At 41.7% G+C, this 17,193-nt stretch overlaps 1 protein-coding gene across 3 annotated transcripts in view; it reads right to left on the bottom strand.

Moving 5' to 3' along the window:
- LOC137425137 (serine/threonine-protein kinase WNK2) overlaps positions 1 to 17,193 on the bottom strand; it is a 192,308-nt gene that overhangs the window by 27,094 nt on the left and 148,021 nt on the right. For all 3 annotated transcript variants that reach the window (XM_078776345.1, XM_078776346.1, XM_078776344.1), the window contains 6 exons: positions 15,654 to 16,363; positions 13,825 to 13,897; positions 10,526 to 10,611; positions 9,765 to 10,423; positions 9,272 to 9,459; positions 1,847 to 2,098 (listed from right to left, as the gene is read on the bottom strand). In XM_078776345.1, coding sequence (XP_078632471.1) covers positions 1,847 to 2,098; positions 9,272 to 9,459; positions 9,765 to 10,423; positions 10,526 to 10,611; positions 13,825 to 13,897; positions 15,654 to 16,363 — 1,968 coding nt within the window. The remainder of the gene's footprint in view (positions 1 to 1,846; positions 2,099 to 9,271; positions 9,460 to 9,764; positions 10,424 to 10,525; positions 10,612 to 13,824; positions 13,898 to 15,653; positions 16,364 to 17,193) is intronic.

Consider the following 17,193-nt stretch of genomic DNA (forward strand, 5'->3'; position numbering starts at 1 on the left):
GGGTGTACTCAGTTTTCACTCTGATTGTTTGTTTGTTTGTTTTCTTGTTTGTTTGTTTGTCTGGGCGATGTCTCAGCCATCATTTGAGCGAGGAAGCTGAAATTTGGGCACAATAGTGAGTAAGTACATTGTCAAAAAACGGTATTTTTTGTTTTTTGATTAATCAATTAATTGATTAGTTACTGAATTATTATCGATTAATTAAGTACTTATATATTTCCTTTCTCTTCTGGGCATTATCTCAGGCACCTTTTGAGTTAGGAAGATGATATTTGGACATGCCAATGACCAAGTGATGTGGCTATAAAAAATATTTTTGATTTATTGATTAATCAATTTATTGATGAATTATTTCTTGATTAATCAATTAATTTTTTTTATTACTGACTTATTTAATTAATTTTCAAAAAGTTACAGCTTCAGATGAAGCACTAGTGGTTTAGGTATGCTATTAGCCAATTGATTAAGAAAACATTTTATGATCATCATTTATTGATTTTAATTATGCAATTAATCAATCAATTCTTGTGCACCTCTCCCTCCCAATGCTGTCCCTATGAGCTGCACGGTGGTATTGCCAGGCGCCAGTAGCGCCCCGGCAATGCCGCGCTGTAGGATATTTAATTATTTGGCATGGGAGCGGTGTGCTTTGAATGTATCTGTCCTTGTTTTGGTTTCCATTGGTGCCGTTTGTGTCAGCAGAAAACGTCATCACAATAAACGCAACAAGAGTGTATTGCAAGATTCGAATGTGATCACATGGAATATGATGTGTTATGATCAATAAAACCTGTTTCAAAAATGACAAAAATTATAAAGTGCATTTCCGTGAATGTGCAGTTTGTTCGGCCCGAGAAGGGTACTCCCGCTAGTATACAAAATTGTAGGGGATACAAAACATAGGATGAGATCCTGAAGTCAAAAATGATATCCAAATCACCTTGTGGGATGGGGGATGCAAAACTGATGAAATTGAACATGACTTAAATTTTGACCTAGAAACAAGCAGAAATGAAGGTAGACATTTTTCTATGTCCATTACGATGCCAAGAAAGTAAGCTAAACTGGGGTGGGGAGTGGTGGGGTGGGGTCAACCCCACCTGGCATGCAGTGGAGGTGGGGGTGGGGGGGAGTGAAGGGTCAAAGTCAAAATTGTGGGGTTTCATGGGATGGACTATTAGCCCCAAGAGTTTTTGCTAACCGTCCCGTCTCCCCTCCCCAACCTTTTCATATCCAAGGAATTACCTCCCTATGGCTAATAAAATCTCACTCTTCCCTCCGATCTTAAAGATGGCTCAATGCAATCTCATGCTAATATTGAACAGCAGACGACAGCTGCTCAAGCTTTGCTGATCAACCCCAATTTCTCAGTATGCAAAATGTCCTCCAGCTCTTTTGTAAGCCACATATCTGTACAGAAAGAGTCAGTCTATAAAAAAGGTGTAAAGACAAGCAACCTTAAATGCATCGTACATCCAACTGTTAAGAGCATGTGAAAAAAAGCACTTGAAATCCAAATGTGCACAGTGCAAGTCCAATTGTGCTCTCGGTGGGATTTTCAAGAAGCAGACGAATAGCATTTGGAAATCTTATCTTGCAGATTACTGGAGATTACAACTACACCCATGTATGATCGTCACATATGTATGTTTTGTCAGGTTATTATTCCTATTAATGCAAGGCAAAGTCATACACCCAAAGGGGAAATCTTTGCAATGACCTGCCAATGTACCTGGAATATTTCAGGTACATTGTTGGAATATTTCTGCCAGGTCAATGGACCTCAAAGAGGTATATAACAGGATAGACTTATGCATGAATAAGTTAGGCTGTGAATATAACTTACCTGGTCGAGGAGCATTTTCAACAAAAACAGGCCCGTCACTGAAAGAACCCGAATGCAGAGAACTGAATGAGAGCGAAGAACGAAGGCCATGTGACGGCGCTGATGTTACAGGTGGGACCACGATTGTTTGTTGACCAATAGGAATAGAAGCACTGCCAGGGTTGCCACTTGTGTTGCTGACATTGCAAGAAAGTGGTGAAGGTCTGAGTGGAAAATTGGCAGGTGCATTTTCGGGTGACACTGCAGGAAGTGCTGGAAGGTAAAAGAAAGGGAGATTTAAAAACATTTTTTAGATATTAAACTGATTTCTCACTAATTGCCCCGCTGACTGCGGAGAGAATAGCGACGTCACAAGATGGAGTGGCCAGAACCCAGAGTGCCTCAGGAAGATACGTCACTTCCCCCAAGGTCACTGACTGTGCTTGTCTCATGTCAAATATTGTGTCTCTGTCTACATGTTTGTGTATGATTTGTATGATGGCTTTTCCATGACCCTTAGACCTTGCAAAAAACAAACAACATGAAATGTGAAATAGGTATTTTTTAAAAGAAACGTGTTTTAAATAAGTTCTACCTCATTGATGAATGAAACTCTGTAGCAGTAGAGTAATTTGACGTGAGACACTGTAATTTGACGTACCGTACTCTTTACAGAAACAAGTTTCTATTGTTACAGAAACAAGTTGCAGAAACAAAACAGAGCGTTGGTACTGCCGAAGCAGTTTATTGATAAGGGTTGTACTGGGTGGTTTGTCATCACCTTCCCAGACTTGTTTATCCATGCTCTATCCGTTTAAATGTTCAACGTCAAGCAAGGAAGCAGCACACACCATCTTTTTAAGTATGGCACAGTAAAGCTTAAATTATTTCAGCTTTACTGTACCATACTTAAAAACAACAATTGTGTCAAACATACACAAACTAGAGAATTCATAGAATACATGCAGTGTTCAAGAATATAATACAATTTAAATAAATAATTATTTTAAAGGCCGTATAAAAATATATTCCGGAAGTTTAGCGCCGTTGATGCAGTGTCTTTTACACCACCTTATTCAACCTCTTACATTAGTTCTTCATGCCTGTTGTTTTTGTCCTTTATGGCATGCTTAAAACAGTAAGTTTCCTGTTTGGAATGATTTTCAACCTTGTTTCATTACCAGACAGGCAGACAGAGCAAAAAAGTTATCTCACTCCTCTCGGCATACGTGCAATCGGGGCAAATTCATAGTGAAAGTACTATTAAGCTACAGGTTCGTTTTCCGATTCATGTTCAAAAAATAAAATTCAATAAAATAAACTCTCAAACACACAATTGAAAGTATATTCATCAGTCATAAACTGATGATTGTAGATGGACGGACGGACACAGACAGAAGTGAACCAATTGCTTAATCCCACTTTTTGCTTCACGTGTGTGAGATAATAAATGCAGATATCCTCAAACAGCGTAACCATACCCAAGTGTTTTTTTGTTTGTTTGTTTTTTGTATACAAGATCGAGGCTCGTGTAAGAGCGAACATTAATCACAAAAAACAAACTGACACGTAAAACATATGATAAAGGGAGCGGGAGAAAATATGGGGAGAGAGAGGGAAGCACACAAGTACAACAGGAGAGAACAGGGGCATCGGGAGATCTGTGTGAGGAAGAGGGCTTGGGGGGGAGGAAAGGGGGTGGGTGGGGGGGGGGGGGTGAGAGAGGTACAAAACACATGGATACTGCTCGGACTTCCAGGAAAGAAGTTGGTATTTCAAAAAAGTGGATCTGGGGTGAATTAACAGGGGTAGAAAAGATCAAGGTTTTCGATGGGGAAAGATAAGAGATGGTGGTGAACAGCTGTTTTAAAGACCTGGAGGGAAGAGTGGGATTGAAGAGAGTGAGGGAGTTTGTTCCAGAGGCGGGAGAAAAGAGGAATTAAAGAGTGAAGGTGAGCAGAGAGTCTTGATTTTGGCAGTTTCACCAGAAAAGGGTTGCTGGCAGATCTTGTGCGACCTGCAGGAATATTTGGGGGACAGAGCACAGACAGAGGTGGGGGAGCTAGGCTGGAGAGGAGTCGGTAGAATCGGGAGATCCACAAGCCATGTCCGCAATCCATGCATGGAAGACCACTAACCTGCCTGCGGTGAGTGAGTGAAAGTCCCTCGGAGTTATCTTCATCGCAGGAGATTCCAACGATTCTGAAAGCTTTGAAGGCCAACTTGGAATTGTGATTTTCCCAGGAAAGATCATTGCAGATAGTGAGACCCAAAATCTTGAGTGACAGAACTTCTTGGAGAGGATTGTTGAGAAAGTAGATGGGAGGGTTGTCCAGTCGGTCTTTTTGGAGAGACATTGTGAGAGTGTGAGGTTGGTCAAGATTGAAAGACATGTTCCACTTGTTTAACCAGTCTGATTTTGGTCTGCAGAGTGTGAGGAGGCTGCAGACTGCCGATCTGAGTGATGAGTTATGGAGCGGCAGAGAGTGGAGTCATCAACAAAGAGATAGAGAGGATTTTCCAGAGAGTTGGAGAGATCATTGATGAAGACCAGACAAAGCACAGGGCCCAGAACACTGCCTTGTGGAACTCTAGCCTGAACAGGAAGGGGCGATGAGAGAAATCCATTCAGGGCCACACATTGACTAAAGACCAGAGAGGAAGTCTGCAAGCCATGCATGGAGATTTCTATGGATACCATAGGAGGAGAGTTTGGTGAGCAGAGCGGGGTGCCAAACCTTATCGAAGGCACGTGATATACAGTCACGTGAAAGAGTCAGTAGACCCCATGCAAAGTTTTGACTTTTTCAACATATTTCAACATACAGCTATTTGATCTTCATTTCAACAATATTGATAGATAAAGGTGATATAATATAACAAATATCATGAAACATTTACATTTTGTAGTCCATTGTATAATTTAAATAAACATAAATGCAAATTTCGCATGTGGAAAAAGTAAGTACACCCCTACATTTATCCCTACATCAAATACCTAAAATTAGAATCAGGTGCACCAGCTCAGGTGCAAATGATTACAACATCGTTAGAGAGGATCTTAGAGGAACCTGTCTTATTTAAACCTCAGACATTTAGTTTGCTTTGCTCTTTGTTGTTGAAGTGTGCGGCGTCACCATGCCTAGATCAAAAAAGCTCTCTGAGGCCTTCAGAAAGAAGGTTATAGATGCCTACGAGTCTGGGAAGGGATTTAAAAAGATCTCCAAACAATTTAAAATCAATTATTCGACTGTCCGGAAGATCATCTACAAGTGGAGAAGATTCCAAACAACTGCCAACTTGTTCAGGCCAGGCCGCCCCAGCAAGTTCAGCCCAAGAGCAGACCGCACGATGCTGAAAGAAGTCTCTAAGAACCGCAGAATGTCATCACGGTACCTACAGCTACCTCTTGTCACTGCTGAGGTCAAAGTGCACGAGTCTACCATTAGAAAAAGGCTGCACAAATTTGATCTACATGGGAGGTGTGCCAGGAGGAAACCTTTGCTGTCCAGAAAGAACATCAGGGCAAGACTAATATTTGCCAATGAACACCTCGGCAAAGACCAGCACTTCTGGAACATTGTGCTCTGGACAGATGAGTCAAAGGTAGAGCTATTTGGCCACAGTACCAGAAGACATGTTTGGTGAAAACCAAAGACAGCATTTGACCACAAGAACCTGATACCAACTGTAAAGTATGGTGGTGGAAATATTATGGTTTGGGGCAGCTTTGCTGCATCAGGGCCTGGGCAACTCACCATCATAGAATCCACGATGAATTCTTCATTGTACCAGAGGGTGCTTGAGGATAATGTGAGGCCATCTGTCGGAAAGTTGAAGCTCAACCGAGGGTGGACCTTGCAACATGACAATGACCCTAAACATACCAGTAAATCCACCAAGGAGTGGCTGAAAAGAAAGAAATGGAGGGTTCTGGAATGGCCAAGTCAAAGCCCGGATCTAAATCCCATTGAGATGTTGTGGGGGGATTTGAAACGAGCTGTGCATGCAAGAAACCCCTCAAACATCCCACAGCTGAAAGAATTCTGCATGGAGGAGTAGGCAAAAATTTCTCCCAGTCGATGTCAGAGACTGGTAGACAGTTATAAGAAACGCCTACTTGAGGTTGTTTCTGCCAAAGGGGGCAATACCACCTATTAGAGCCAGGGGTGTACTTACTTTTTCCACAGAAGGAAATGGCATCTCTGTTAATTTTTTGTTGAATAAATTATTGCAAAGTCAGTTCTTCATTGTTTTTTGTTCAATTAGATCACCTTTATCTATAGATACTGTTTAAATGAAGATCAAATACTGATAAGTCCACATATGTTAAAAAGATAAAAAACATTTCATGGGGTGTACTTACTTTTTCCACATGCGAAATTTGCATTTATGTTTATTTAAATTATACAATGGACTACAAAATGTAAATGTTTCATGATATTTGTTATACTAGGGCATGCCCGTACTATATATATGCCCGTACTATATATCTATCTAAAATTATATCCCCCCCCTCTATTTACATGAAATGGTTTGGTCCATTCGCAACGCCAAAGCGAACGGCGAACGGCTTGCGAGTACAGTGACAATCCCCCCCCTCTATTTACATGAAATGGTTTCGTCCATTCGCAACGACCACAGAACCCCCCCCCCCCCTCTATTTACATGGAATGGTTTGGTCCATTCGCAACGCCGGCACACGCGATCGTTCGCTGCTCTCTGATTGGTTGAATCGTTTTTTGGACATAGCTCGGTAAGTAATTGTCCGATTAATATGAAACCTTGAAAAGGCACATCCTCGGGTCCCCAGCAATATACCTGGCAAGTTAAAAGTATATCGGACCCGTGGTTGTCGAGAAACAGCGGTCACAGACAAACAAACGTACAGACAGAGATTACTGGAATTATAGATAGACTAGGGCATTGCCCGTACTATATCTATATCTAAAATTATATCCCCCCCCTCTATTTACATGAAATGGTTTGGTCCAAAGCGAACGGCTTGCGAGTACGGTGACAATCCCCCCCCTCTATTTACATGCAATGGTTTGGTCCAAAGCGAACGGCTTCCGGAGTTTGGTAAAGAAATCGCCATCGCGTGCACAAACGCGCAGGAAAGCGAATGAATCGCAAATTCGTTTTTATTAGTTGTAAAACATAGTTTAACGCCAACATAGTTTGCAAACGTGAAATAAATGAATACGCTCTCAAATGTGCCATCCGAGGCAGAGTGTGTCCTCCACGTTCGGCACACGCGATCGTTCGCTGCTCTCTGATTGGTTGAATCGTTTTTTGGACATAGCTCGGTAAGTAATTGTCCGATTAATATGAAACCTTGAAAAGGCACATCCTCGGGTCCCCAGCAATATACCTGGCAAGTTAAAAGTATATCGGACCCGTGGTTGTCGAGAAACAGCGGTCACAGACAAACAAACGTACAGACGTACAGACGTACAGACAGAGATTACTGGAATTATAGATAGATTATATCACCTTTATCTATCAATATTGTTGAAATGAAGATCAAATAGCTGTTTGTTGAAATATGTTGAAAAAGTCAAAACTTTACATGGGGGTGTACTTACTTTTTCACGTGACTGTATATGTCACTGTCACGTGACAAGGGAGACAGCTCTGATTTCCTGTTTGGCAATGAGGACCTCCATCCATTGTTGAGACAGCAGAAGCAGCATGTCCAGAGTAGAATGACCGGTGCACCTTTATATCAAGTGTACACATTTATATCCTAAATCTGGCCAACGTATATGGATAGATAAGTGACATTTATTATTTAGGGATGATGAGTAGAAATGGAGGGATTTATTTTGCTTATACAGATACAATTTAATCTGTTATAGGATTGAAACCAATTACCTGAGCTAGTAATTTACCAACCGATTCAATGGCGATCTGGATCATAACATAATAAAATGAACACATATGATCTGGATCATACACATGATACACAATGAATGATCATACATATGATACACATGATCATACATATGATCATACACAATGAATACATATGATCTGGATCATAATAAAATGACATAAAAAATTTAAATTAAGCATAGAACAAATAAACAATTGGAGATAAAAAAGAAATCATATAATCATTTTGTTTAACAAAATTTAATTTAAATTTTAGACTCAGCAAAGTAGCCGCCTTTTGCAGATATAACCGCCGAACACACTCGTGGCATTCTTTCTACAATGGAAATCAAATATTATTCGGGAAGTTCTTCCCAACACTGTTGCAGAGGTTCCCACAAATGTGTTGCACTTGTAGGTTGCTTTGCTTTCACCCTTCTGTCCAGCCTCGATCTTGTATACAAAAAAAAAAAAAAAATTCTACCCCCGGTAATTCACCCCAGAGTCCTTGCAGTGTTCATATGTTTTATTCCTCTCCCACCTCCCCCCAAGTCCTCCCGATGTCCCTGCTCTCAAATGTTGTGTTTGTGTCCTTCCCCCTCTTCCCCCTCTCTTTTGTGTCCTTCCCCCTCTCTCCCCATCTTGTCTGCCGCTCCCCTTGTTTTTTGTGTTTTGTGTGTCGGTTTGTCTTTTTGTGTGATTAATGTTAGCTCTTTCACGAGCCTCGATCTTGTATACAAAAAAAAACAACAAAAAAAAACAAAAAAAAAAACACAAGCTTTAGAAATAGGGAAAGAGGTAAGCGACCTTAACTGTTTGATTGCTCTTGGCCACGATCGTGGCCTCACTGGAACATGCTGGAATATTCGGTTGGCCACGATTGTGGCCCGTGTCCTTGTTTAACCCTCTGTAATGTTTGTTGTTCCTATTTAAGTGTTTGTTCCTATGGTTGCCTTCTCAACAATACATGCGTTTTATTCAATTTGCCTGAAGAAATCTCATATTTTCGTATTGCATACTGGAAAAATTCAGCACTCAAACAGTTAAGACTATCTGCCTACCCCAGAGTATCCCAGAGAGGAATATCCCAGAGGATATGGATTCACAATCCTGGATTTGACCTGGCTATAGTGCTGTTTGAAGCTAAGAATCAATGGGAACAAATCAATTTGAAAATTAATAAAAACAGTGACAATATATATTTCCAAGTTTGGCACCTGCATTTTTGAATCACCTAATTTTATTTTATTTTTAAGTGTTTTTCTAGCTTTTTTCAGAGAAGGCCTTACCTAGGTGTAGGGGGAACTGGAGTGCATCACGACATTCCTTTTAGCAGATAGCTATTCTTGGATCTTTTGATATTAAATGGCAATGTGTTGGCATTTAATATCATTGGCCAATAATTGGTGTGAGAGGGGATATCCAAATGTACCTCAGCTTCCCCTATTCATAGTAAAAGGCTGGCTTTATGAATACATCTAACAACATCAAAAATCTCTACACTAAAAAAAGCCCTGGGTTGTAGGGTATCGTTCCCAAAGTCAAATTGGCAATTGGAACGAGAATCACCATTTAGAGGTTGGGGAGATGTTAGGCGAGACATGCGTGCACTCCGGCCCTTGCTCGGACGTCGACGTCGATGTCCAGATGGTGGTGGATGCAGAAAAAGGGCAGAGGGCACATGGCCAAGATGACGGTATACATCTTCCATCTCTCGTCGTTGTTGGGTCTGCAACTCTGCAAGCTCCTTCAGATGCCTAAGAAGCAGAAGTGGTAACAAATGAAGTTTTGCAAAGAATTGCAACAACAAAAAAGTTGAATCGACAAGGACTTGCTGCAATGAGAATCCCAAATTATAGATTTTACCAAAAAAATGAAAGATTACATGATTAACTAATATAATACTCTGGCAAAAAGTTCAGGCCAGAATAGTTAGCAAAAATGCATAAAGGGTAAAAGAAGCCATGGAGGAATAAAGAGAAAAAAGAAAGACAAGTGAGTAATTGAAGGTAAGAATTGACAACTTTAGGGTAATCCAAAGTATAATGTTGAGATGGTTTACTTTTCACGCAGCTTGCTCAGGGCTTGCTTCAGGTCATCATCCTCAATCTCCTCCGAGTCATTGTCACTGCTTATATATGATGAATGTGCCGACATTGGTAGAAACGTCCCTGGTGGCTTCCTCAGCAGCTCCTCTGGGCTTTTCCTCCCCTTATCACCATCACGAACCTTTGTGTCCATGAGGCCTGTCCCTCCAACTGCACCAACCTCTTCGCTCAAGACTTCATCATCTTGCTGAACCTCAATTGTTTCTAATGGTTTCACTTGAGAATTTGCTGGCATTACCTTTGCCCTACCAATGACTTCATGGTTTTTATCTAATGTTTCCGACAGTTCTTTGGTGTCTATAACAGGCAACGGAGCCGTTAAAGACCAGCTCTCAATCCCAGAGTCCGCTGGGTCTCCAGACTGGCCTGGAGACCTGAGTGGCTTGACCAAATTATGGTCTTGACATGATGAACTTTGGCCTTCAGATGCAGGCGTCACTTTAAAGCGACCAATAAGTGCTGGCTGAGCAGTAAGAGCCGGGGGATTTCTTGGCAGAGAAGAGATAGTGCGACAGGAAGTGGTCAAGATGCTGTCAAGCGATAATGATGCAGTGACATTGGGTGAGCCTGATGTTTCTGCTTTCGGCAAGATGGTGGTGGGGGCAGTGGAGACCTGCAAAATGAAAAAAACAATTAGAGACAATTTCAAGACGAGAGAGTTTAGTTGTTAAATTTGCAATAATGTAAGGCCCAAAGCCCATTCCACTGGTCTTACCTGAAATCTACCTGAATGATAAGAGCTTGACGTTTGAGATGACATTTCCTCAGTGGATGTAAATTGGCTGCTCTGAATGGCTTGGACTGTATGTAATGAACCAGAAAGGAGAGAGGGAGAAAAATCAACAATCTAATGTTATTAAATTGATATATGTGGGGAAATTACATGCCCAGACCAGGAATCAAACCCAGGTCCTCTGGTGAACCATACCAGTGCTCTGCCATCTGAGCTATCTGGGTGACCCTGACTGAGCATGCAATTTCCCCACACATATGATTGCCACTCTCTTTCCATCACTACTTTCAGGGCACTCGCTGCCAACCAGAGGAGCACCAATAGCCTGCTCAAGAGAGGGTCTTCCTCCAATGGGGGGACAAATCCATGTCCGCTATTACAAACACCACTGGGAGCGTAGTGAAACAATTACATTAATGAACAGGATTAGAAATAATTAAATTGATATGTCTGGGAAAATTACACGCCCAGACCAGGAATCGAACCCAGGTCCTCTCAGGGTTGCCCAGACAGCTCAGTTGGCAGAGCATTGGTACGGTTCACCAGAGTAATTTCTGGTCTGGGCGTGTAATTTTCCCACATATATCAATTTAATTATGCCTAATCCTGTTCATTAATGTAATCTAATGTTAATTAATCTACTTTAAGAAGTGTTCATTTGGAAAACTTTTGCTCGACTGCTGGATCTCTTATAGACTTTCATTTTCCTTCATAATTGCTGCCTTATGGTTTTTGGCCTTTATTTCAATGACTCAAACTCAGTCTAACTGGATTTGCATCTATTTGCAGGTAGAGTCCCCATCAACCTGCATGAACAGTGATGGAATCAAGTTTTTATTGTGCACGCTGTAGGAAATAGACAATCAAAATGTAATGGATTTTTACGGCACTCAAAACAAATCTTGAGACCTGAAACTTGACAACTACGATGACTCAGGATTGCAACCAATCTGGGGACTATGTGTAATGGGATGCATTCCATTCAGTGTACCAGGCCCTAATTCCCACTTGAAAATGTTCTGTTTTGGCGAGTATTTCTGGTTTAATTCTTTAATCGCTCGGTTTCTATCTTAGAATCCATCCATAGCTGGCGAGGTTGGAACTATCTAGGAAAACACACGTCCGATATGTCATAGAACACACATCGGGCATGTGTTGGTGTTTTTAAACTGGGTTAGGTTGGCTTATCTCTTTGTTAAAACTTATTTTGGCAATTCGATTTTTTAAATTCCATTTTCTTAATTACAATATAATAATTAAATTATATTATTAATAATATCACAATGTTATAAGAATACAAGTTGTTAGTTAAAGTTTTATTAATACACTATCCAAATCAGTCACCACTATATTGACTAATTGCTTTCTCACCTATGAGAATGATACCTATTTGTATTTTTATTGATATTTCAGATTTATATTTGAATGTAAAATGAGAAAACTACCATCAATAGGGGCTCGTAGGATAGTCCAGAGATATGCACACTCGCCTCTGAGCTGTCTAGTTTGGGTTTGAATCCCGCCCCGGCTATAAACGGTTATCTCGGTGTTTCACAGCAGGGCGGTTCACCAATGTGTGCGCCGTCCCTCGGATAGATGATAAACAGGGTGTCCATCTTCCAGCTTTTGTTGTTGTATGTTAACGACTATCTAATAATTGCCGCTATTCTAATTCTAGCACGAGGCCAAGTATGTACCACAGCATTTGTTACAATTCTTCTGAAGTATAAAGTCAATTGACATCTTCCCTGCAAATTTTTCCAGTCATTATTACAAGGGATCAAAATAAACATCGGGGCAATAGCCCTGGCTCTCACCTGGTAGAATAAACAGTATATCACACTGACTAAAGGTATTTTAAACCAATTTCAGTGATTGCTAGAAGACAGCGCAGCATGTGGAATCGTACTAACATAATAATGACTTTAAACAAACAAAAAAATACCTATTTTAGGGGGCCTTCCCCCCCCGCCCCCCCCCCCCACCCACCCACCCACCCACCACCCAATGTACTTCCTCAGACCACAATTTTTCAAATGCCTTGAACGAACAAACATTGGTACATCATGGATGAAGAATGTTGTGGTGAAGTTTCATCGAAATTGTGTTTGTAGGTAGATTCTGAGAAAAAAAGCAAATACCTATTTTGGGGGGCAACTCCCCCCCCCCCCCAACCCCCATAGGCCACCTTATACCCCGATTTTTTTTAATGCCAGGAACAAACTTTGGTACAACACGGTGATTAAGGTTGTGGTCAAGTTTCATCAGAATTGCATGTGCAGTTTCTGAAAAGAAAGCAAATACCTATTTCGGGGGGCAACCCCCCCAACCCCACCCACCCCCCATAGACCCCCAAAATGACAGATTTTTTTTAATGCCATGAACAAACTTTGGTACATCACAGGTGGTGAAGGTTGTGGTCAAGTTTCATCAAAATTGTGTGTAGTTTCAGAGAACAAAACAAATACCTATTTTGGGGGGTCAAATCTGGACCCACTTTGACCCCCATAGACCCCCTCAGACCTCGATTTTTTTTTAATGCCGTGAACAATCTTCGGTACATCACAGGTGATGAAGGTTGTGGTAAAGTTTCATCGAAATAGTGTGTGTTGTTTCAGAGCAAATTCCATAAAATATTGAAAAGCAAATTCCTATTTGGGGGGTTGGGGGGAGAGCTCAAACCTGGATCCACTTTTACCCCCGATATACCCCCTTAGACCCCGATGTTTTTAATGCCGTGAACAAACTTTAGTCACAACACAACCAATATAATTTGTACCAAATTTGGTCGTCATCCAATCAGCGGTTTTGGAGAACAAGTTTCAAGTGTTTACGGACGAACGGACGGACTGACGACGCACCATCACATAAGCTCTCCTGAACTTCGTTCCAGGTGAGCTAAAAATCTGATGACAGACTGAGTACAGGCCTTGCCAAAGTATGTCTAGGCCTCGTGCCTCTTGTGGTCAACATATTGTTTTTGCTATGAAACATAAAAGTAATGACAACGCCAAACAAATGAAAGCAATCTTGAACAAGAACATTGTAATCCAGCGCCTGTAGATCTAGCTGTAACTCATTGGCGGCACAATATTATTGCAACGATCTAGGCCTGAACGCTACAGTAAGTCCTGCACTCTATCTTTGGAATGTTTCAGATTACTATGTGAGCACAGCACATTTGGGATAGGAGTTCAAGGACTGACTGCTTCTCAGCAGTACCAAGTGTGTTGGGAACACAGCCATACTATACTGCAGGGACAAATTGATCAGACACTTACCATCCATTGTTCTTGATACCTCGGGATGAGAGAGCTCACGCACCGAATGCAGAGATACTGGCTGGACAGTCACCTGTACGAGGGTATAATGATGAGCCTTATCAAACCTAACTCGATGAAACAGTACAGAAAAAGACTCCATGGAAAAATAATATCACAATTACGATATATTCACGACTCAAGCTTTCCCAAACTCTACCTTAAATGCCCCTTCCCCACTCCCTATTCCTATTCCTGCGTCCCATAATCTTCTCGCAATCTTCCACATCTTCTGTTGATACATCAAACACACTCCCCTCCTTTTTCTTTTCTATCTTCAGTCTTCCATTCCTCTTCTCAGTTTTAATTGGCACAATTTAGTCACCACCTCCACATTTATGTAATAAGCAGATAGCATGTGGCCCCTAATAATTCTCAGGGCATCAGGAAAGATGTATGTCATTGTTGAATATTCTAAAGTTTGAAGCGCAATGAAAAGTGATATTTAAAGTTTCATCAAGAATGCAAAATACCAGCCAACATTTTATTTTAACTTTTCAGACTAAAATGCCCCCCCACCCCCCAAAAAAGAAGGTATAATTTAAAACAATTAAATAAGTTAAACTATCTGGGGTTACTTGAAACATCTGATGGAAGAAATAATAAAAGACATGACAAGAAGAAAGGCAACAGCTGGTGCAGCTTATAACACTCTGAAGTTGGTTTGTAGGGGCAATACCCCTAGGCTGACCTGGTAGAACCAGGGAACCACTGGTAGGTGTGGATGACCCTCAAAATATGTAATGGAGAACAAGTGAAATAACTATCTTGGGGGCTCAAAACCCCACAGACCCCGATTTATTTAATGCTGTGACCAAACTCTGGTACATCACAGGTAGTAAAGATTGTAGTCAAGTTTCATCGAAATTGTGTGTGTAGTTTCAGAGAAGAGAACAAATGCCTATTTTGGGAGGCGGGGGGAGGGAGGGGGGGGGGGGGGAAACCCACCGCATACTCCCTCACACCGTGATTTATTTAATGACGTGAATTTGGGCGAGGGGGTCAAGCCTCCTCCCCCGCCCCCCGTTTACACCCTCAATGAGTGCAGATTTTGATGCGGTCACTATACCTTCGTTTGGCATCAGATATGAAGCTTGTGGCCCAATTTTATTGAAATATTTTATTTGGTTCAAACGATAATGACTGAAGTGTTTACAGACGAACTCACTGACTGACTAACTGACTGACTGACTTACCTACGGACACTGCTCAATCACATAAGCTCACCAGACTAAAGTCCAGGTGAGCTAAAAATGAAGATTGTCAATGCAAAAGATGCACAGACTCTGAAATACGGATCATCCACATGGACCCTTAAAAAACAGAGGAGAAAAACTAGATTGCTTTGAAATGCACAATTCGTTGATAAACATGCTAAACGTAAAATGTATGATTTAAATAGGAATAAAGATATCGAAGAAAGACTTGAACAAATTCCAGGAAGTGCAAGAATATGTAAATCTGGACTGAAATGCTTTGGATATATTGAAAGAATAGAGGAGGAAAGACAAGGGAAAAGAATATACCAAAGCAGGGTGAACTAGGTACTAGGTTAGTGGGTAGACTAGAGTCCAAGAACCAGATGGAAGCCGAGTGGAGGAGGATCTCATGGAATTACTATATGGAAGAAGCACAACATCTCGTCCAAAATGTGAAAAGCTGTGGAGCTGTGGTTCACGTCTTAAGCTGCATATCCAACGGGAAGATGAAAATAGTAAAGATAAAATTTGCAGACTGAGAAAAACAGTAGCTAATATGAGATTTATGCAATAATGAGATGAAACCTTTACCGGTGAGCTGGACGTTGCCATCCCAATGGTCACTCCCATAGCTATCCGTCCTCTCCTGCTCGTAGGGGAACTGGCAGTCCCTGCTTGTGGAAGGGTGAAAGTCCTACGACCATGTGGGGGGGCACTATGTGGTGGAGAGTTATGACTAGGGGGAGAGGGAAATGGTGAGGATAGCGACTGCGTCATTGTCAGTACCCGCCAGCCTTCTGTCACAGGGACTTCTGGAAATTCCCCTGTGAAAGTAGCTGTCCCACCACTCCCAGAGGAAATGGTACTTTCATGGAAAAGACTTCGGAGTTTTTCATCAAGTGAACGAATATCATCGTTGACAGGGCCATCGCATTCGCTCTGCAAAGACTCAGGACGTGGTGCTGGTGCTGGTGCTGGTACTGGTAGTGGTGGTGGTGGTGTAGAGGGGCAAAGCAGGGCCGGAGAGAGATCTGATCTTGGTGGAATTGGAGGAGGAGGGTCAGCCGGTGGTCTCGGTGGCAATGGTGGTGGAGTCAGAAACTCAGACGATTCTGAAGGTGTTGGTATGGCGGCAAAGACTGGTGCTGCAGTAGTAAGGCCCATTGGTAGAGAAGACGAAACTGAAGGAATGCCACTGGCCTGAGAAACCGCGGAATTCCTCAGCGGCATATCACTAGGGTCGGAAAAAGTCTGACGCACAGGAACGTGTGGCTTTGAAGGAGGCAAAGAGGAGGAATCTCCTGTAAAAAAGAAAACGTGAAAAGTCATATGTGCTTATCAGGAAATTAATCTAATATGAGCAATTAACGGTCATCAAAATGCTGGTGACTCGCAACATCACATTTTTGTTGCAAGTGTCTACTTTATTGATGTGAAGTTTATTTACAGTGAAAAGTGCATTGAATAAATTATGTTAAAGGCAAAGGAGAACTTTTACACAAATGACATTAATGGTGTGCAAATATTATTCAATAAACAATTCAATAGCCTGGTGTTGGCTTAGTGGTTAGGCGTTAGGGTGCCGGCTTGGGATATTAGGATTCCGAGTTCAAATCCTGGTCAATCGCTGAATTAACGCCAGGGGCGTTGACCCAGCCTGCCATCCTTCCGAGGTCGGCAAATTGAGTCCCAGCTTGCTGGGATGAATGATCTCGGTGTGTACCCCGGTTTAGAATAGATACACCGTATCCCTGCGCATCGTAAGAGGCGACTAAGGGTTGGCGTCAGGAAGGGAATCCGGCCATAAAAACGTTGTCTCAAAAAGGGAACCATGATTGTCATGGGGCCCGCAAGGCTAACCCCCACTCTAGCGGGGAAAAATGGCCTTAAAAACGATCATTCATTCATTCATTCATTCATTCATTCAAACAAGTGTAAGATTTAAGAAACTAGTACACCCATTCAATATGGGGGTGGCAGGAAGGGTCATCCCTCTCTGGGATATATAGATTACAATAGACCTAAGGTCGGGCCTAAAAAACACCCTTTCAATTTTGTGCACAATGTTATCTCATCAGTAAGTGAGTGTCGACCGACTTTATAAAGTAGACAAAAATGAAAGGAAAAATGT

This window comes from Myxine glutinosa, chromosome 4 (assembly GCF_964187855.1).
Source record: "Myxine glutinosa chromosome 4, kmMyxGlut1.1, whole genome shotgun sequence".
NCBI lineage: Eukaryota > Metazoa > Chordata > Myxini > Myxiniformes > Myxinidae > Myxine > Myxine glutinosa.